At 42.3% G+C, this 22,077-nt stretch overlaps 1 protein-coding gene across 4 annotated transcripts in view; it reads right to left on the bottom strand.

The window, feature by feature from the left end:
* Positions 1-22,077, bottom strand: part of SMG7 (SMG7 nonsense mediated mRNA decay factor) — a 51,843-nt gene that overhangs the window by 13,156 nt on the left and 16,610 nt on the right. For 3 of the 4 annotated variants that reach the window (XM_038144066.1, XM_038144069.1, XM_038144068.1), the window contains exons 2-14: positions 17,338-17,369; positions 15,969-16,086; positions 14,818-14,950; positions 11,927-12,098; positions 11,031-11,102; positions 10,317-10,467; positions 9,850-9,985; positions 7,651-7,813; positions 6,419-6,575; positions 4,125-4,195; positions 3,899-3,959; positions 3,392-3,511; positions 2,732-3,167 (exon numbers count right to left, since the gene is read on the bottom strand). In XM_038144066.1, the coding sequence (XP_037999994.1) occupies positions 2,732-3,167; positions 3,392-3,511; positions 3,899-3,959; positions 4,125-4,195; positions 6,419-6,575; positions 7,651-7,813; positions 9,850-9,985; positions 10,317-10,467; positions 11,031-11,102; positions 11,927-12,098; positions 14,818-14,950; positions 15,969-16,086; positions 17,338-17,369 (1,822 nt within the window). The remainder of the gene's footprint in view (positions 1-2,731; positions 3,168-3,391; positions 3,512-3,898; positions 3,960-4,124; positions 4,196-6,418; positions 6,576-7,650; positions 7,814-9,849; positions 9,986-10,316; positions 10,468-11,030; positions 11,103-11,926; positions 12,099-14,817; positions 14,951-15,968; positions 16,087-17,337; positions 17,370-22,077) is intronic. The other variant, XM_038144067.1, reaches the window with a different exon arrangement.

The raw sequence follows: 22,077 nt of genomic DNA, 5'->3' as shown, positions 1-22,077 counted from the left end.
AAACAACAACAATAATCCCCACACCATAACTGTGAGGGGTTTATTTAGACATTTAGTGCTGCTGAGTTGAAAGGAGTTACAGGACAGTTGTTTTCTGCCAAATTACAGTAGTAAAGGGATAGATGCATTCATATCCTTTCTTAAGTACTTTTTAAAATTTAATTTCCCCATTTAGAAGTTATGGGAGTGTAGGGTTCTTTCTGCATTTGTAAAATTGGGAGATTTGGGTGGATTTTTAATTTCCCGCAAGAAAAAGTCTGGAGGGAACTCCACCTAAAGGTTCTGGCTGATACTAAACACCACAAACAATGCAGGCCCTTGCTCATGCTGCATCTCTTTACTCTCCATCACATTCAGCATATTTAACTTACATTGCGCTGTCCCTTTTCCCTCCACAATAAGCCAAATATTTTTATAACCCATATCAAGCACTATGCATTCTTTTATGGAAATGCTGGAGAATTCAAAGACATTCTTCCTGCCACAGCATTTTAAAACTCGAGCTCTATCCATCCAAAACTCAAGTATACTATAACACATTTCCAGAGGATGGCTTCCAAAAGGCCCTCTGCATGATTTACAGTTAATTTTATAAAAAACATACATTACTAAAATTGATTAATCAAGACAAATTTCAGTTCCTTCCTTGCTTCTATTTCATATCACCTCAGAAGTGTCAATGCTACCAAATATTTACCCCCACAATAGCCCTAAGTGTTTCTACACAGTGCTTGAGAGAGGCACCATTTTATCACAGGGACCTCTTAAGAGTCTGCTACACTTTGAGTTAGTCTGCACTGAACTTCCTTGGCTCCTAACATTATCTTCCCTAGAGAGCAGAGACTCAACCCAGATCACATCCTGCCTGAGCATGCAAGTTTCCCATGTATCTGCAAAGCAGGACTGATCACTTCTGTACCACATTCTTCACATTTCAGCAAAGTAGGAACTGCAGCATTTAAGTTTTTGAAGGCAATGAACTATGTAGGAAATAAAGCATGAAATTGTCAGGAGCGCCAAAGCAGAACACAAACAGTCCATCAACTGCTATGAAACCTACACTAGTTTATCAGTGTGGGGGGAAGCAAGCTCTCCCTCTATTCTGGAGCAGGTCTGGATAAGCAAGTCCACCACATTATACAAAACAAAAGGCATTCCACTGGACTTGTTGCCCTAAATAAAGCTGATGGAGTTAAAAAGCCAAAATTAATTTCTATTCAAGAGGAGACAAACAATAACAGACAACATCAGAGCAGATTCTGCTACAGCTGGGTTTGTTGTATCTTAAGACTAAATCAAGCAAATTTCTGATAAATAAGTTATTGTCCCTATCCAGAAAGCTACACAGAATCCTCAGATCTGGCCGGTTTTTATCCACCTGAAGTCTTTCTTTTGCAAGACAGAGGCACAAAGATCAAAACTGGGAGTTATGCTCAGACCTGCAATGACATTCCAGATCCATTTGACAAATAAATAAGAAACTTGCTATTCTAACTCACCTATGCTGTTTTTCAGACACCAGAATCGTGTTCCATGACTCACAAACTATTGCCCCCTGCTTTCTGTAGCCTTTACAGAAACCCTCTGTACCCCGAGGTATGGCTCCCCTGCAAAACCAACTGAATAATGCTGCTAGCTCACACATTCCATTTCATAACCATGATGTTTAACAGCAAATCATCAGGAGAAAAAAGGGAGAATAATCCAAGGCTCCTAAACAACACAAGCTGGAAAAACTGAGAGAGATGGTTTGCCTAGCCTGGGGAAAAGACCTCAATTGCATAGGCCTTTGGAGCAGCTGCAAAGAGGAAGAGTTATTCTGCAGACCTGTCCTGGGCAGCAGTAATGGGCTTATACAGAGGCAAGGGACATAAGGTGCATTAGGAAATAATTTCCACTTGCAAGAACAGTGAAGAACTAACAATTTCTCTAGGGAAATAACAGAAATCTCCATTACTACCATTGAATGGTTCCAGCCATCATCAGGGAATGACCTGAGATAGAGCCAAATTGTCCGAGTACAGATCAGATCAGCCCTTACACTCTCTACCCTCATTTACTATGAGTCAGTGGAAGGCAGACCAGCAAATTCACTGTTTACTTGATATATTTCATGTGCAATGCTCAAATAAATAGATAAAAAGCATGCCCCTAAAAAATATAACTGGTGAAAAAGCAGCTGAAAACAAACCATTTTGACCAAGCGCCTGAGCATAGACTGATGATTTAAGAGCCCAGTGGTTTTCTTTACTTTGACAAGACACTTGGTTGCACCCACACTACAGAGGATCTTACTCCACATATATACAATTTGCTGCTTTTGTGACATATTCAGTTTGTTCAATGTGCACCAGTCAACTGAAGCGAAGGCAGAGTACTCAGTTCCTTCACACCAGACCTCAGAATGGCAAGAGCATGCCTACGGCCTGGCCACATGAACTGCCTTGGTGGCCTAAATAATTTGTGGAATCTGTTTTTTAGGACAGTTATAGCACCCCTCATTGCACTGTTTTTCTCCCTCTCTCTCATTTTTTGAGATAGCATCAAGGAAAAGCAAAGAGATGCCAAGATCACTATCACCTGGTCTTTGAGGTAGAAATATTTTATATTATTGAGCATTAGCTGCCCACAGCAAAACTTCAGCTCTAATCACACTCTACACAAGCAGAGACTGCCCTGACACAACATGGCCCTTTCTCAGGCACAGTATCCCTCTGAGCTAAAGGCTTACCTGAACTGCCACATTCTGCTTTCCTGCTTCCTGCATCTTATCCAAGCCACATTTCTTGGTCTCATTCTTCCTTTTATTGTTATCCTTCTTCCCATCATTCTTATTTGCTACTATTCCTTTGCCAAAGTCCCGTCTCTCCCTCGCTATGTCCTTTGGGGGGTAGATGCGCCCTTGTTCTCTGTTCATCTCCCGGGGCTTGATATTCTCTTTGAAGGTGACCATGGGCTTTTCTCCTGCATCACAGCTGTTGCTCAGGCTTCTGCCAGAGGACAGCACTGATTTGAGTCCAGGGCTCCCATCAGCACACAGCGGCTCTGCCACGGACGTCTCCTGCAAGGTGAGACTCTCTTTGGCTTCACTAGGGTCCTCCAGTAAGAGCTCCGGGATTTCTGTCACAAACAAGAGCTTTCCTACCTCGTTTTCACATTGAATCAACCTGAAAAAGACAACCAGGAATTAAAAAGCAAGTACATATTCTACATGACTTATCACAATCAGTCTGTGAAGTAATAGCTGACCACATTATTAGTGCTGTCAGTATCTTGTGCTCACATTACAGCTAACTGCTGTGTTGAAAAGAGAGTAAAATAACACTCCACACTGGCTCCTGTGTCACCTCAGCTTCCAGTAGCATGGGAAACACAAAGTACTTGCAATTACCTTGGCTGATTATCAGCAATCCATTTGCCTGTGAAGATCAGGCGCTGCTGCCGTATCCGACGTTGCTGCCCTTCTTTATCCCCTGTAATTGCCTGGTGGCCTTTGGAAAAATCCAAGTTCCTAGTATTGAAGCAGAAGAGGGAATACTAATTACAAAATTACCTTCTGCAATATCCTATTTTCTAGAAATACGTGTCAGCATTGCTCTATTAAAAGCTCTGAACTTTCACCAGATGTTATTTAAAACGTGGCTGTTAAGAGATGCCTGGTTTACACATGTAATTCTCATCTGGTAAGATGGATTAAAGAGGTTCAGCAGTGTCATGAGCAATATTATAACCTCAAGAATTTCTTAGGGCTACACCATCCATTGCACTTGTTTTGAAGAGACCAACACCAATCCATACAGCAGTAAAGACACATAGATAAGATATTGCAGGGAACAGGCCAATGTCTGTAGAAGCTGTGACATCAGCAAGGGTGCAGGATCCTTCAGCTGTCACCCACCTGAACGAGGGCCTCAGAGCCAGGAATCCTTGCAACTCAAATTCTTCTGGAAGCGGGGTTGCTGGCAAATAGACAGTAAATAGCATAAGGAAAGCGTAAAAGCATTGAACACAGTATCTTATTGCTTATTTGCTCCTTATTTGCTCTTCAACCGTAACTCCCCACATCAGCAGGAAAAACATTGTTTTTCACAGTTCTTTACAGCACAGACTGTAAGTGTCCTTACCATTATTACTGGATAGATCTTCTTCATGAGGCTGGAAGCTATTTAGAAGAGAGATCAGCCAGGGCCATATGCTAAAAATTAGAAAACAGGCAAACCCTGAGTTAAAACTGCATAACACTGGATGAGTTTGCTTTACCAAAAACACACTGAATGCTGTTACCAACACAGTTTACATTTATCCTCTGATTCCCAAGAAAAGTTTCTTGCAAAGTGTGAGTGAAAAGACCACTTTCTTGAAGGAATTACTATTACTAAAAAGCCCACCTGAAGTTCCCAAGGAAGCCAGGCTCTCACAGCACATTGTTCATTATCTAGCAGGCCAGAGAACCTGTTGTGAATTTAACCAGATAAAACTAGAGCGTGAGCAAATGCTGTCTGCAACTCATGCTTAGCAGTCCAAAGGTGATGGCTCTCAAGGCATAGTCAATGAACCAGTTTTAGGCAGCAAAAGAATTTATCCAGACACAGCTGTGCAGAAGCACTTCTGCTCCGTGAACAAGAACACTGTACTGTAGTGCTGGAGCATTTACCACCAAGGGAAGAGACTCTAAGTAAGGGCTGCACCAAGAAAGATCATTAAACTCGAGGTGAACTTGCAATCCCTGCCTTGCCCTCACAACACCAGTAACAAGCAATGACTGGAAATTCTTCCCAAAGGCCCTGGAGCAAACAATTTTAAAATCACACTGATCATTGTGTTAACGTTTAACTGCTACCACCAGACTGCTTGCTCCTGTTTGCTAGAAGCTCCCACACAAAAGTCCAAAAATCCTTCTGCTTTACTGATGGGCACCACAGAGACAATAGAAAGCTATTTCAGGATGCCCACTGTGCTCAGTGTAGGAGAAATGAATGCGTCCTCCTCAGCAAGGCTTTCAGCCATCATGCAAGCACATGGCCTGGAGAATGCACCGTGCCCCAAACAGCACTGTACACCCTCAGCTGCCTTCCAGCATGGCTGCAGGCGCAGACAGCATGATCCTCATGATTATTCTCTACACTACACTGAGCAACAGCTCCTTCCCATGACTGACAAGGAACAAAAGAAGGAAAAAACACCCCAGGTATCTTCAATAAGGCAAATAAAGTCAATAATACGTTGACCAGAAAATTGGTTCCTTCAGAGAATCCCAGAATGGTTTGGGCTGGAAGGGACCTTCCACCCTGTGCCATGGGCAAGGAGACCTTCCACCACCCCAAGGTTGCTCCAAGCCCCATCCAACCCGGCTTTGGACATCCCCTTTTTCTAGGGATGGGACAGTCACAGCTTCTCTGAGCAAGCTGAGCCAGACCCCAACTGACCTCACAGGGATGGATTTCTTTCTAACCAATCTAAATCTACCCTCTTTCAGCTTAAAGCCATTTACTCCATGAATTACTGCCTGCATGTTCTCTCTGCAGAAACTACTTGATATCAAGTAGGTATCTTGCCTATTATAATACAGGCAGAGGTCTTCCTTGAGGATGTGCAAATGGCAATAGTTATCACCATCTCAAAACCACATCCGAACTCTTTTCCTTAATCCTGCCTTTGGGAATTCTGTGGTTTAAGCTCCCAAAACTCCACAGGGCTTTTTGTTTCTTATTTAACAAACCAAAGTTATAGGCACCCCTGCTCCCCCATGCATCATACTGTGTTCCTTGGAGAGCCCATCTTAGGAACAATACTCATCCAGCTGCACCAGTAACAGTCACTGCTCCTAAGAATCCCCTTACAGAAACACTTTATTGAATCACAAAATTCATGAAAACTTAACAGACTATTAAAAAAAAATGTGAGTTTTGAGCAATTTAAGCCTTAATTTTTGAGATTAGTGGCAAAAGTGAAAAATCAGAGCAACAGTCCAGAACAGTTATGCCGGCATTGACATTTAAAGAGCCCCTCTACTAAACTGAATTTAACTCCTAGGTGACTACATTACAGCACTGCCCAAGTGATGGTTTAGTACATAAAATTAAGGCAAGTATTCTCCTGCCACTTCCCCCAGTAATCTGAGAAATCATTATCCTAGATAAGACTACAGGAACACTCAGTAGTTATGCTCAAACTGGACGTTTAAAAAATATCCCCTGATTGTAAAAAACTTACAGCAAACCTAAAGACAATTAAAAGGATCAATTTGCTCATGTAACCAACAAGTCTCATGTTTTGCTTTATGAACTTTTTAGCACATACACTTTCTATCATTTCTATCTGTAATGATGAGTTGTATGATCACTTTTTCCATGACTAATTTGTGGATTAATTAGGACCTTCGTGCAACAAATGTAACAAAAGAAAGATTAACACTCACTACCGTCTCTCATCAACCACTGCCTCCTGGAAAACACTGGGCCTAAGTTTCAGCCAGTCCATTGAAACCTTCACAGCTGGAAGAGGATATGCAGCCCCAGAGTCCTCCTGGTAGTCATTTTGTAAAGGACACTTGCACAGAACTCCAAGAAATGACACTAGAGACAGAGTAAGAGGAAAAAGCAAAAGAAAAAAACTCCATTATGTGGGAATGACACTTCAAAGTTGACCAAATAACTTATCAAACATATACACCCCATAAACCCCTATTCTAAGAACTAGTTCTTTAAAACAAGGCAGTTCAGCTACCTCATCTTAAACAATCCTCCAACAGATCACAACACAGGGCTTTTTAATAGTTTTCTACTATGAAGCAGAATCTTGATGTTTATATCTCTTAACTGTCATGGCAAGTCATTTTGGTAAGCTAAAAAAATCAGCTGAGACAAGCCCAGTGCAAAAAGTCACTCATCTATTTATCAGAAATTATCAACTCAACTACCTACCTGCACTTTATTCACTTCAACCAGCAGGCACACAAATGCACTGGAGCTCGGCAGGCACCCAGCCCAGACCCCTTAGAGCACAGAAGCTGAGAAGGAGTAACCACACCCATGTGACCATGGTGCCCTCAGAATCAACTCCAGGCTGGAATTTGGAGAAATCCAGCCACTGAGAAATTTAGGTAATGACAAACAAGGCCAAGTTGACAACAGGCTCAATCAGGTTAGGCAAATCAGCACTACGTGGCTAGAGTCTAAAACGCTCTGCACTCTCGCTTATCTCCTGGTTGATATTACCAAAGGCAAAGAAGCAGCTGAGCTCCTGGTTGACTCAACTTCAACTTCAGTCCTGTTGAATCAGAACCAGTTCCATTCAAAGCAACTCCAACTGTATGCAGCCAACTGGGGAGCAGCCCCCAAGAGGGGTACTACTCACCGCCAAGCTGGATCCAGTTTTGCACCCAAGTTAAAATGCTCTTTCAGAACCAGGAAAACGATGCAGAGCTCTGTAAAGCTTCAAACAGAGTAAGTCCGGACACAGAAACCCAGTGTTAGTCAGCACTGCTGACATAAATGATCCTGTGTGACCATCTCTCACAACTTTCTCCCTAATGTCTATTCTCAGCACTTACCTCAGACAGCCATTAAGCTAGATCCTGACAGGAAATTACTAATGGAATCCACATTAAATTCAAGAGAACTACAAAAATCAATTAGCTCCCACACTTACTGAAGAGAGCCAGGAGCTGTGTCCAGCAGAGCTGCTCATCCTGGCTGTAGCTGTGCTGCTCTGTTTCGTTGCTGAAGTCTCGCAGGTGGTGCAGCTGGAACAGGTTGATCACAGTAATATGGACTAACTGCTGAGAGTTGAAGGCCTTCTGGAACAACAACCTCTGCAACAAAGACATGGGGTGCATATATTTTGAGATGGGAAAACACGTGGAAAGGACTGGTAGTTGCTCCTTCACTGCTTGACTAACGTTTCTGCTCCTACACAACACTCATTCTGGTCAACCCTCCCAGCATAGCACTGGGCTTCCCAGGAGGACCCCACTGTTAAGCACAAGGTTTTTGCTTGTACACCAGCTCAGACACACAACAAATCAACATCCCTATGCACATGGTTCTCTTCCAGAGCAAGTGCAACTTGGAATGTGCACTGCCAGCGCTGCAAAGGCGTGCAGATCCACTGGGTTTGTCTGCCTTTCAAAGAACCAGCATGGAGAAGGTGACATTTTAAAAAACACCCCAGGAAAATTTAACTACTGCATGGTTATGCATTAAAGACTAATTCCACACCTGACTTCATGGGTCATGGAATGCCTCAGTGGACTAAAATAGAGAGAGCTATTTACAAATATCTTTCAGTAACTATGCTAGAAAAGACACCTCTCTCAGGACAGGAAAAGAGACTTCAAGGCTTTTTGGGTGAAAAAAGGAGCTATCCTAAATCTCAGCCAATGTATCTTCAGACACAACAATCAGGGAATCAGGTGGATTAACTAGTGTAAGCATCAGGAAAAGGTTTAAGTTTCACGTTCACCCTTGACTCTCTCATTTAGGGCATGAAGCACAAGCACTGTACAGCTGACAACTGAGACTGGCAGAGCTGCCAGCAGCAGCATCCAGGGTCTGACTGAATGCTCCCAACCCTACAACTGCTCTCCTCGGAGTTAAATTGAGCCACAAAGTTGAAATGATTCACTACCATACAGCCAACTTCACATCCACATCCAACCTGGTGAAGCCAGAAGAGTTGCTCTCTGATAAATTACCTTGTGTTGCATAATATAAACAAAAAAAGGTAATCTTAGCAGCAAAGCAGGGCTCAATTAGCTGTTTTACCACTCTGGATCAGTCCAGAAAATGAAGACTGTCCCACATGCCTGAGCAATGCTCATAATTATTGATTATAAGCACTGTGGAAAAAGCAGTACTTGTTCAGCAGCCAGCATCGCACACAGAAAGAGATACAATTATTTCATTTTGAAACAGCAAACTGCCAGGGTTAGAGCAGCCCACACTGGAAGTTAATTCAGAGCAAGTACTGTGTTTTTTTGAATTTATTTTAAAGACAGTGTGAACCTAGCTGTAGCAGCACAATTCAAGACAAAAAATTGTAAAAGGACACTGTAAAGAACATCTGTGACTTTTATATTGCTCAGACTGCATTCCCCTTTCCCATTTTTGAAAAGCATCCACTTCTCTGCTGAACATATTCATCCTCCCTGATGTTTTTCCACAAATTAGGAAGCTGAAGCAGAGCAGTTTCCAAAAGGCATTTACCAGTTAACACCATGTCCTCTCTGAAACTATACTACTTTGCATAAATACCTTAAAAAAATCTTTTGTTTTGATCTTGGCTGTACTGTCCAACATAATGAGCTGGGTATGTAATCAATGGGACTCCTGGATTTTCCATGGAAAACGTGTTCAGCATAGCTCTAGCCTGCACAGAGTAAGGTTGTATGGGACACTTTTCAAGGGCAAACTGTTAACAGGAGAGGCAGGTTTCCCAAGGCAGATTAAAATCAACCTTAATAACCACTGGGTGTGAATGATAAACATCCAAAACATGAAGCTCTCTAAATTCCTCAGGACACCAAGCCAAGACTTCACAGATTAATCAAGTCCTTTTCACAGGTATCCAGGAATTATCCCGGTTAAAGAGAAGAGAATCAACAGTGGTCACTGACTTCTCCTGTATCTCCACCAACAATGGACCATGTTCAAATTGGAAAAATCCCTAATCTCGGCAGAAGTTACCAGAACTATCCAATCTTAGCTGCAATGCAAACCTTCCATAAGTGGCTACTTGAGCTTCTTATATTTTATAATGTGAAAGAATGATTAGTGGACTGTAATTTCTGAACTCAGCTGCTAAAAATATTCTCCTCAGTATACCAATTAATATGTTGTTAGAACTAACCTTGAACTGTTCTTCCAGCTTTTCTCGAAGAGGGCTCAGCTTCTCCAAGCTCTTACTCAGGTACACATGGCCATGAAATTTAATAAATGCCTTGATGAAGTCAGACACGCTCCATCGAGTCTTCACCTCATCTCGACTGCATTTAGAATAGAAACACCTGATTCAGTCTTTGGAACTACACAGAGCTGCACGTAACACCACAGAATCACTCCAAAATGAGGGAGGAATGTCCTGCAAAGCTACTTTTCATGTTGGCACAATATGTTTATTTCCTGCATTCACTAATCACAGCCAGCAGCATCACAAACTATTCTTTGCTCCATACACCTCTAAGGATGCTCTGACTGGACAAGGGCTGAGGGATTTCTGTTTCCACTGCCAAATACGAATAATTTCTAGCAAGGCAAGTACTTTTAGAAGAAATATCTTCCAACTTACCTGAGTGGCAATAATTTACTTAGTCTCACCTTTCCAGTGCTTTAGAAAGTGCTTTTTGTAGGTTAGTGGAGGCAGCTGGGAAAGGAAACTTCACAGCAATGCTTCTGCAGTAGTAGAAAATTGTGGTCAAGTGGTCTCCTTTGGAGGAAGCTAGGATAGCCAACTGATTATAAGGCTGACCTAAGGGAGAAAAAGACAAGCTAGAAACATGCTAGATTTCAGTGTACATGTGGTCACTTGGAAAGGGAGCATAAAATCCTCATTCTTCAACAGGCAAGGCTCAGATGCATCCCTTCCACCCCAGCCTCAAATCTGTACCACTTCAGTGAAAAAGCTTCTAAACTTGTGGTGCATCAGCTGTTTGGGAGTTTTTTGTGGTTTTTGTTTGTTTTGTTTGCTTGTGTTGCATTTTCTTACTTGTTGCTCTTGGTTTGGTTTTTGTTTTGATTTGGGTTTTGGTGTTTTTGTTTTGTTGTGGGTTTTTGTTGCCTTTTTTTTTTTTACTTTGGATGAAGAAGAATTGGGTATGGGGGTCTCTGATTTTGTTTGCTTGTTTGTTTCAGAGAGTTGAGTTTTTGTTTTGTTCAGTTAGAATGCAACTTGCAATAAAACTGAATTTGGTTGTGTGGAGAATTTGGAGAGGCATATGTATATAAAAGCCCAGGTTTTCAACTGCCACAGAAGAAAACAACACCCCAAATCTTCCTTTGGAATTATGAACTGAAAAGGTATCCCAGACTCACCATTAGAAGGGACAAGCTGAGCTGCATGTCTATAGTAAGACTCTGCCTGGCTGGTCTGATTCCTATAGCGAGCTAAGAAAACAGCAAAAAAAATCCAAGTTGAGGCACAAAACTCCACTGCCCTGCAGTTACTTTCATAAAATGCAACTTACCTGAAGAGCATTTCACTAGTATTTCAGAAATAAGCATCAAAAGAATGTGCAATTACACCAAATAGCACCAAGATTTGACACATTCAATTCTGAGGTGGCTGTTTTGCCTCAGAGCTAAGACTGTCTTATGGACAACAGTGCTAACACCACATCAGAGAGCTAAAAATATTTTTCATCCCTCTTTGCATGATCACCAACTAGATTTATTTTTAGGTTGTTCAAAAAGCAACTGCAGATTCCTGTGAAAAGACAACTTTCTACAACATAAAGTTTTACTCAAATCAAGAAAGAAATAAACCTTTTGACCTTAATGTAAAAAAGAAACCCATTTATGAAAGGCTGGATTTCTAACTGGTGCCCTTGTACATAAGATATTAGTGTTCTGGAATGGAGAAATGTGCTAGCCTGCTGCAACAAGCTTTTGGAATAGTTACGTTTCAGCACTTCCCTGTGCCTACCAGCTAGAACATGATGAAAATGCTAGGAGACAGACTCTAGCAGATCACTAGCAAACCAGTGATTAACTGTCTCCACATGTTAATGTGTAACACATACTAGATAAGTCTGAACAGAGTTTCTTGCCAGGTCTTTCCCCCTGCTGCAATCACCACAGGCACAATCAACAACTAGCTACCAAAGCGGAGCCCACTTGCTCCAGCAGCTGCCCAGATACATGCAGATCCCTCTCTAGAAGCTGAACACAGACAGAACTCCACACGCCAGCCCTTTCCTTCTCAAACTCACCAATATCTCCCAGGTGGACAAGGCAGTGCTGGCAGATGTAGGAGCAGGAGCTGGACTGCGGCTTCACGATGGCGCTGGTGTGCGTCTGTTTATTGCTAATGATCCCCAGCTGGGAAGACTTCACACGGCACGGCAGGTCTACGTTAAAAACTGTGCACAGTTCCTGTAGTAGCTGCAAAAACGGCCCGGGTCAGTGGCAGCTCCACACAGGCATTGGAAAGGCATCACAACAAGTCACAAAACTAACAGAGCACCACTCAGAGGCGTGTGCTCACCACTGATGAGCCAAACATATTTGAAGTGAACAAGCTCAAGTTACTGAAAGTGAGACTCTAATAGACATTCTCCACATGGAATTCATTGAGTTCCATTGTGTCCACTGCGTTCATCTGCCCAGTAAGAAAAAACTCTGCATCCCAAACCAGTAAGCAACTCAATCCTCATGATATTTAAATCACCAAGGATTTATCAGTGGAGACTGACCATGGGGAGGTCGACAGATATTTGTTGGGGTTCATGGTTTTGCTTTGTCTTTTTGTTTTTTCAGTAGGACACTCAAGAGGAGCACAGTGGGTTTTGTATCTTCAAGAAGTGACACTGTTCTCTGAAAATAATAGAAAGGAACATCCCTCACTCTCCAAAGCAGCTTGTTCCAACATAAGAAACTCAACTTGAACTTCAGAAAGAAACTATCCAAACTTTAGAAAGAAGCTGGAACAAACCAAGTTTGTAAGCAACAAGGCAATACTAACAGTTCAGTGAGTGAGGTGTCAGCAAATATTTGCACTAAGCCAACACTGAGACTCTTTCAAGGAACAAGGCATCAGCTACTTGATGAAACATTTCAAAAGCTGATTGAAAGAAAGCCTCAACTCTGCCATTCTAATTAGTGCTTTTGAGGTTTTTCCTAACGGACTCCAGCAACTACTCTGCAAAGTAATGGCAATCAGAGAGTGAAGAGTGTTTGTCGGACTGAGTTCTAGGGTAAAAAATGCAGGTAAGAAGTGACAGACTTTCTCCCAGCTGGGCATGTGCTCAGTCTCCAAATAGAACAGACCTGCAGGAGGGTTGCACTTCCAGATAAAGGCACAGAGAAAGCCCATGGCTGACAGAGACACTCTCCGTCAAGCAAGATGTGACACGATGCTTTTGCTTGCTGCAGAAAGAGGTTTGTGTTACACCTCACACCCCCTTGGGTCTGTCTTCATACAGAAAACAAAAAATACCCAAACAAGAGAGATCTCACAGATGAAAGCTGGATAAAAGAGAGCATCTTGACATCTTCAAAGACACCAGATTAAGAAAATTCATGCTCTTGTTCAAAGATGTCACTTGCGGAGGCCTCACAAGTGGAGAACAGGTACCCTGGCTGAGCCAAGGCTTTAGGCTGAAAATGTAATTAACATCACAGCAAACAGAGAAAGATGACCCAGTCTGTAGTGTCAAACTCAGAAAGAGTAAAATTCCCTGATCCACTGCAGGAAAGAACAAGGCTTTTGCAAGACAAACAGTGTAGAGGTAGGGGAAAAAAGGGTAGCCACAAGGGTACCCTGGGGTCGTCATTGCAGATGTCTGGAATCCAACTAGGCCATGATACAGTTCAAACGACCTACTGTGAGTGCTGCAAGCTGAAGACAGTGTAAAGTAGCCAGGGAAAAGTTTACTCTGAACACTGAGAGAAGATTCAGCAACCACAATGTTGTTGAAGCAGACACCAAACGAGGAGAAAAAAGGGAAGAAAGGCAAGTTATCTTTACTAAGGCCATTATCGTACACTGACTCTTATTCTTCATAACTTAAATCTAATGAAATCTAACATAGGACAGAGTGCAGGCAAAAACATGCCAGTAAGAAATAAGAATATGAATAGGAATCCCACTCCTTTGGCAATTAACTGAAAACCTTGCAAAAGATTCTTGGCCCAAGAGCACTCAATACAGTTTTGCTTTAGGGGAAGAAAAGTTCCTAGAAGGGAACTAATTGTTCTCATTGTTGTCAAAAATAAAGACTTACACCTCAATGCTCATTACTGGTGTTGGGAGTCACAAGGAAGAGGCAAACAACAAAACATTAGGCCATCACACACATCCTGTGCATCTGCATTTTCTGCACATATTTCTGTTCCTGAGTAACTTAATCCAAGAACAAACAGATTATCCTTGCTGCTATTATTATTATTATCAAATTGATTATCCTTCACTATACAGCAAATGAAAAGCAATGAAGGCAATGGCCCACAAACACATACAGAGGAATGAGAAGCCAAATGGGAATTTTTAGAGAAACAGCAGGAAAAAAGTACTAAGAGCACATCAACTAACTCATCTGCTGGGCTTGAGGTTTTTTGTGTCATCATTTCTGTAAGACATTACAATCCTCACCACAGGTCACTGCAGAGACAGAGTAAATGGCTTTAAGAGGGACTGGAGAGCTAATGAAGGCTAGACCTTCTAATAGTTAGAGGATTCACTACTACACTAGGTGGTAGTTCAAGAAGGCAACAGATGCACAGCAAGCAGGAGACAGTGCAAAGAAGCATCACACTACCCTTTCCTGCTGCTTCATGATTGCTCTGAGTGGGCACAGCAGAGCACAGTAAGAAATGGACCTTTGACCTTACCCAAAACAGTGGGGTTTAGGTGTTAAAGCAGATTTCATTAGAAAGGAACCTAAACTGCACCAAAACAACTACCAGATGGGCAAAAGCTTCAGCTCAAGACTGATCAGAGAAAGTCCATCAGCAGCTCTACAGACATCTGCTGAGAGCACCACGGTTAGCAAGGTACACTGCTCAATCCAATACAGCAGCAGCTTCCTAAGCTAAGGGCAATGAACAGATTTTACCCAGCTAAAACTGATCTTCCACCCATCCTCTACTTTGTGCAACTCACCTGTGTGTAGAAGCCACTAGCTGCCTCTAAAAACAGAGAAAGGTTTGCCTGAACTTCGCTCCGATTCGGATTTGCTCTGTTTTTCGCCTGACCCTGGAGTGTTGTGATCTGATTTTTAAAGGCATGATTCCAACTGAAAATAAAAGAAGCATTTATCTTTTTACTTTGGAAGTGTCTTATGCAGATGGCATAAATAACAGGAAAGAACTGTTTAATTACATAGCATCAGACATGAAGAATATTCAAATTCAGGCAACATTCAGATGAGAACAAATGTTACATGTGGAAATAACCACCTTTCCTCACCTCTCATATCTAGGGAAACAGATCCTGATTTTATATATATAGATATATATATACTTAACATATATGTGTATATGGCTAATGCTAACATCATCAATATTTGCTTGCAATTGTTCTATTTCAGGCAGCATAAAAGTCCCTCCCCAAAACAAGGTGTGGGGTACAGAAATGAGGGTTAAAAATCATTCAGTAACTGGAAGCATGGAGAGGAGAACTCAGCCAGCCTACTCATCTGGTTTTCCTCAATGCTGAGAGAACCACATTCTTCTGTTAACTAAACTTATTACAGCCCATGTCCTCACCTTAAATAACAGGGAATGGATTCAGGGCATGGAGAAAACCCAGCTGGATCTTACCCTGATTGTAACGTGCCATGAGCAACCCATTAATTAACCCCATGAACAACCCTGATTATTCCTCCCTCTGCCCAGCTCTACCTCACAGGGCTTAAAACACTTCTCTTCAGCAGCTCCTGTTAGACCTAGCTCAAAGCTCCAGGTGATTACATCAGGCAAATTTCCTCCTTTCAGGAAAATGCAGACTTCAGCCCCTCCCTGAGAGCAGAGCAGACTGGTGCTCCTTAGCTTCTCCACCTCCATCTGGCTCTCCAAAACCCAGTCCTGCATGACATGGCCGCCTCTGAATTGCCAGAGGTAAAACACTAACCTACTGAATGTTCTTTATCAGCTCTGCAGTGCATTCTCATGTTTCACCCACAGCACAGCTCTCATTTTAAAGGAAATAAGACAAGCATTCCATAGGATACAAATGCTTTTCTGGAAGTCTGAGGGTTTCCTGGTCCCCAGCTCAGATCACATACATACACACAAATTCAATGAGGTACTTACAGGTCCTGCTCCACTTTTTTATCTAAAGCGTATTCCAAATCAGTCACTAGCATTTTTTGATATAAGTCCTGTAGAGCCTGTCTGGATGTCCAGACTTCTGCTGGACCCAGCTTTGAATCTGAACAACAAGAAAGAAAAAATACCCAAAGTCACACAAATTTATGGAATTAATCTGATTTTTCACTCATTTACCAAATGAAAGAATAGAGCTCAGTGTAAGATACACACCACCAAACACCTGCTTTTATCAGTTTCCTCAGAATAGTGAAATACAAGAGCTACAGAGGGGTTGAGGGCTCACTGCTTAACTGATGAGTCTCCTACAACTCCAGAACTAGTTAGCAACCAGCAAGTTAAAAAATGAAACAGGTAGGATGATGTGATTCTCCATAAGTTATTAAACAGCAGAATTTCTTGCCATTGGATGAATTTAGAAAAATTTCCAGTGTAGCCAAAAAATAATTAGCAGACAATAAATCCACGGAGGGATGCTGAATAGGACAGTGCATGGACACACACTGTTGGTGTTTAAAGAACACTGTGGGCGAGTACTGCTGTGTGCTTGCCATTTTCTAACTCTTCAGTAGCTATCCACTCTCCATCCCAGAGGGTGAGTGCACACACTGCTCCCTGCTGTTGAGTTACAGAGTCCAACTTCCCATGGCTTCTACAACCACCTGGGCTGGGGCTGCAGGAGCACAAGGGATGGGCCTCACCCCAGGGAAACCATCCTGATGCTGATGGTGGAGCCACTCCTGTTGGGTTAGGTGGATCCAGGTGGTTTTAATAGTCCTGTGGGGACTACACCAGCCTGCTACTTTCACTGCACCCAGGTGGCAAGCACAGCTGAGCAAAGATTCATGAGGGAAGCTACTTTTACTGCAGGGCTGATTCATTAATATAAACCATTTCCATTTCCCATTAATATCTATAGCTTCAATCACAGCTCACAGCATTTCACTGCATCTAGGGCTGCACTTTCACAACACGTGGTAGTGCTCAGATCAGCATTTCCTCACCCAGGTTCCTTAAAATCACCCAAATCCTGGCCAATCCCAAGTATAGCAGTTCCTGTGCTAGTCTGGACAGGAGTCTCAGAGAGAAGTAGAGACACTACCTTCATCTCCAAATGTTTAGAACATCCAAAGTCAACTTCAAAAATATGTATTAGGTACAGGCAAAAGGAGCACAGTTGTTAAAATACTATTTATTTATTTATTTATATACAGAAGATGAGCCTTTAACATAAGGTCTCACATTTTCCAGAAAATTCTTAGCAATGATAAGCAAAAGGAACGCAAAAGGAAAACAAAACTAGGAATCAAATATTATTAATAAGCTATATAAAGTGTATAATAAAGGCAATTACCTGTCATGTCAGCCTTCAGGACTTCTGCCTGCCTGTAAGAAAGCAATATGACAATAAATTAGAAACAGAAAGATCAAAATAACTGAATAATGCCAAAGCACATTCATGCAATGGTGAATCTGCTTAGAGCTCACTCTGCTCTAGTTCACCCCATGCAGGATTTGAGCTACTGTTGGTTCAACAGTGTGACTGCTTTTAGTTCATACCATAACAGTAGTCAACTGTTCACCTTCCCCTGCTTACGCCTCTTTCTGAACAAATAAAAACTAATAATGCTTACATTATGGTTTGGGTTTTCAGCTTTATTTGGCAGCAGTGTCCTGTCAACATTAGTGATAATTGCCTGGGAACCTGATATCAACTCTAAGTTGTCACACGTGAAATGCAGGAGCCAACAGAGTCAGAGCAACACAAACTCCCACCAGTGTCTGTCAGCACCTCAGTGCAGCCCTCCTGCCCCCCAGGCTGCACAAGTTTTTGAAGGGAGAAGGGATAAGACTATGGCTTCCCCAACTGCCTCTCTTCCTTGAACTGCATCCCTAAAGTAATGCTTTGAGCAGGCTTCCAAGGGAAAAAAAAAACACACAGTACACAGAGAAAGAATGGCAACTACAGGTGACTACCTACAACTCCTGCACTGAGCATCCTCTGCAAATCCCCGCTGCTGGTGGAGGCTGGCAAATAGCTTCCCAAAAAGAGGAACACTGGGGCAGTCCTCAATGAATAAATATTTCTGAATGGTCACTGTCTGGCTGAAGCAGGCAGTGGAGGTGCTACAGTGTCATTGTGTCACTGTGTGACACTGTGTCAGCAGTACATAAAGCTTCAAGGAGCAGCCCTGCTGGTCCATCTGATGGACACAATTAACCCAGGGCTGGCAGGGGGGACATGAGGCTGCCTGGTTTGGCTGGGTTTGGATGAGACATGTCCCTCTGCTCCTGATGCACTCAGGTGGTGATGTAGATTTGGGGAGTGCAAGCTCTTCACATCAGACATGGAATGCTCCCAGCATATGAAATGCCCCCTTCACCTGCCTCAGAAAAAAACAAACACAAATGGAAGACACACTGTGCCTAACATGAATGTCAGATGCCAGCTTGGAAAAGAATGGAGGGCCAGGAGAAAGCACCACCTAATCCCTAAAGGGGCTGCAGAAATCAGCATATACTTTCTCTTGCCAATGTGAAGTTGTGGTGACTGTAAACAGTTTTTCAGTTTGTTCTGGGATCTACCTACTGGCCATAAATTATAGGGAAGGTTTTGAGATCCATGTGAGAATTAAACAGGTATCACAATAGGATATACATTAGAACATGTAAATTGGTTAAGTCCCTTTGCAAAATTTCTGTTTATTAAATGCAAGCATTATCTCTAACAGCTCACCATAGCCACCTCCACCTAAAAAGCAATGGGATGCCCCAAGAGCTTTAATTGTCAGGAACAAGTCAAGAACATCTTAACTGATACCAGAAGTGAACCTGCACATTCCTCACGTGATCCAAACTGAATGCCTTTAAGACAACTTCTTTCAGTTGCCTGAAAGAAGAGATAACAGAGACAAGCAATGCAAATTTTAGCTACTGTATCGGGAGAAAGCTGAAAGCCCAAGAAACATTTCTTCCTCATCCACACAGAGGAAACAAAAGGCATCTAAGTGAAGGCCCCTAAGTGATGGCTCTCTGTGGCTGCAGCCAGCAGGATGGGAATGAGCAGATCCTGCCCCCAGGGAGCCAAGAAGAGACAAGGAGGGACAGCCTGTGCAGGCTGTGCCTCGGCAGCCCCTGCGCTGCTGACCTGCAAGTCCAGTCAGGCACAAGCTGAGCCAGAGCTGTGGTGCTGGGACTTGGCAGCCAGCAATGCCACTGCTCCCAAGGAAAAGCTGACTTGCTCAGGTGCTGGAATTTTGCTTTTCTGAACAGCCAGCCAAGTTCCTACAGTCTGGCTCACGCTTCAAACATCTTCCAGTGCTGTGAAGGTCTCCTCTGAGCTGAGAACACAATCTGTGCTGCCAAAGCCACGAACGCTGAGAGGCTCAGCCACAGCAGGACACGCAGGACTGCGCCCACAGACATGAGCCCAGAATTCTCTTCCAGGCACAAAGGCTCTGCCCTTTAAAAGCCAAGAACTGCTCCTCTGGAAATCACTTGTGCAGAATTACCTTCCACTAAGTATAATCTTTAAAAGGGTAAATGTAAAATCACCTTTTTTTTCCCATGGAAGTTTGCCCTCACTGCTACCTAGAGAATTCTGGTGGAGAGACCCTCAGCCTCTACATCAGTGCAACTGCTGACAGACTCTCTGTAAAGGCACAGACCTAATCATATGGCTAGACTCGAGCTTCTACCAAAAAAGACTTATTTAAAAACACTTTCTTTTGGAAGAGAAGACTCATGGGCTCACAGAACAAGAGGCTTTAGCACCAATCGATTCCCCGGCCATAACACGGACTGCCTTAAATAATTTATAAAATTGCAACAAGCAATACTGAAGCAATTGTCACTGTAATTTTTAATAAAATCTATAGAAATTATTTCAATACTTCCTAGATGCCAAAGAAATTAGGAGAGTCGACCTAACATTAGTATGCTGCTTCTCATTTACACCTAGAAACAACTGGTTTCAAACAGCTGCATTCTAAGCCAGGATAAGATGGGGGCAGCCTGGATACAAAACTTGTTCTGCATCAGTGGCAAAACATTAGCAGCAAGAGAGAGAGAGGATAGAGAGAAGATGCACTGCCTGCTCATTAAACAAACTTTGCAACGGGCCTTTGCTGGTGCTCAGGGACTCCTAGTGGGCACCGACTGGAGTTCACTGGTACCAACTGATAGGAGTTTCCCACAGTGCCAATGGCTCCTTCTATCAGCCAGCATTTTTAACAAGCTTTTCTGACCATATATTTTATTGCATCACCTCATACTGAATTTACATTAGAATTACTCATTCTGGGGCAAAAAAGGCTGCCTGCTAGAAAACTTGGTAGGGCTTGTTTAGACATTGTATCATTTCAAGAATATTCTCAGGTACCTCCTTGCCCAGTTGGACTCAGCTGTTCAGTCAAGCTTCCCTAAGTTGTTTTTTTTTTTGATCCAAACCATAGTTAAAAGAATTATATTTCAAGTATTTCCTTATACAGCCTTGATATATCATAATAGCTACTCTTTATCATTTCCTAATCAAGTACGTAGATTCAGCTCTGTGCTTTAGTCAAACTTTAAACTGAAATACAACAGCCTCCCATCCAATTCAGTAAAAATGTTTGACAGCTAAAGCTATCAGACATTTTTGATAGCTTTATAAAACAGCTATAGCTATTCATAAAATTGAAAAGCTTCAAAACTTTAAAACACAGTAGTTAGGACCATCTCTCGAAGTTCTAAAGGTATAAGATAAATAAAAATTTAAATCCCCACTGGAGACAAAAGAAACTTCTCTTAAGAACCTGAGAGTATATAAAGTTCTGTTTTGCTGGAACTTGAAGGCAACATTTAATCTGGAATGAACCACTGGACTTAGCAAAAGAAGACAAGAAAGACAGATTTCATTGTCCCTCTTCCAAGTTTTTTACCATTCTTGATCAATTAAGTTTTCCAAATCAGAATAAGAAAACAAATTGTTTCCCTAAAGGTGGTAAGCACTACGGAAAGAAAATCCCACAAATATTGGGATGTCTCTCCTACATATATATTTTGAAGTGGTTACCCCATCACACTGACAGATTGAAAGATCACACAGTCACACCTTCTCTTTAACAGTAGAGCAAGTTTGCTTAATTTGATGTTAAAATCACATAAGAAAAGATCATACAGCCTCTCTGGTTAACTATTCTATTCCAGTTTTCCTCTTGTTGCCATCAGCCTTCCAACTCTATTTGCATATCACTGAACAAATGGATCTATTTTACCATTGTCCCCAAAAGAACTCATTTCTGTTCCAATAACTGCCTTCAGTTCAGCTATAATTCAAAGCACTCAATCACAAATTTTCATTCTGCATACGCCACCCTGCCCCTCTAATAGGGCCGTATCCATTCTACAGAAGCAGGGGTCTGCTAACAAGCTGCATTATCAAGCACAGATAAGCCAACGAAATTAAACCCAACTTCTCAAAGCAGCAGTTTTGTGTTACCCAGCTACCATCCTCTATTTTTTGGAAGTCAAGCCTCACTTACACCACACCTCTCTCATTTTCACACTGAGGATCTGCCAGGCGTGATCTGCTGCGGCATGACAAGTTCAACAAAAAAACTGGAAAACCCCAGACCTCCCAAAGCCAACAAGAACACCACACTGCTTTCACCCTTCCTGAAGGGGAACTCCACCCGGTTTTCCCCTGACAGCCCTAAGCATCAGCAGCTGTATCAGTTCCCTCATCAAATCTCAGTAACACCACTCCCCGATAAGGAATTGAGGATTTACGTGACTAAAATGGGCAATGAATCCAAGCAGCTGGCCTTATAAAAGCCATCAGAATCCAATCACGTTAATAAAAACTAAAAAACATTTAAGTGGCCAGGAGTTTCACTCCGAGCAGAAATTCACACTCCTGCAGTTCTCTTTCCTGAAGGTGTGTGCAGAAGCTGTACCGCAATGAAAAGTACCTGCAGCCCAATGAGCCTTAGCAGGAGGTGACTGATCCCAAGGCTCATCAAGGGCACTGCCAGAAAGCTTTAATTCTTCTGAAAGGGAATAGAAAAGTACAGAGAATATATAGAATAAATGTGGGAAATGTTTCATTTTG

Source organism: Motacilla alba, chromosome 8, assembly GCF_015832195.1.
Source record: "Motacilla alba alba isolate MOTALB_02 chromosome 8, Motacilla_alba_V1.0_pri, whole genome shotgun sequence".
NCBI lineage: Eukaryota > Metazoa > Chordata > Aves > Passeriformes > Motacillidae > Motacilla > Motacilla alba.
Note: the sequence above shows the minus strand (reverse complement) of the source record. Positions and strands in the feature narration are given on the sequence as shown.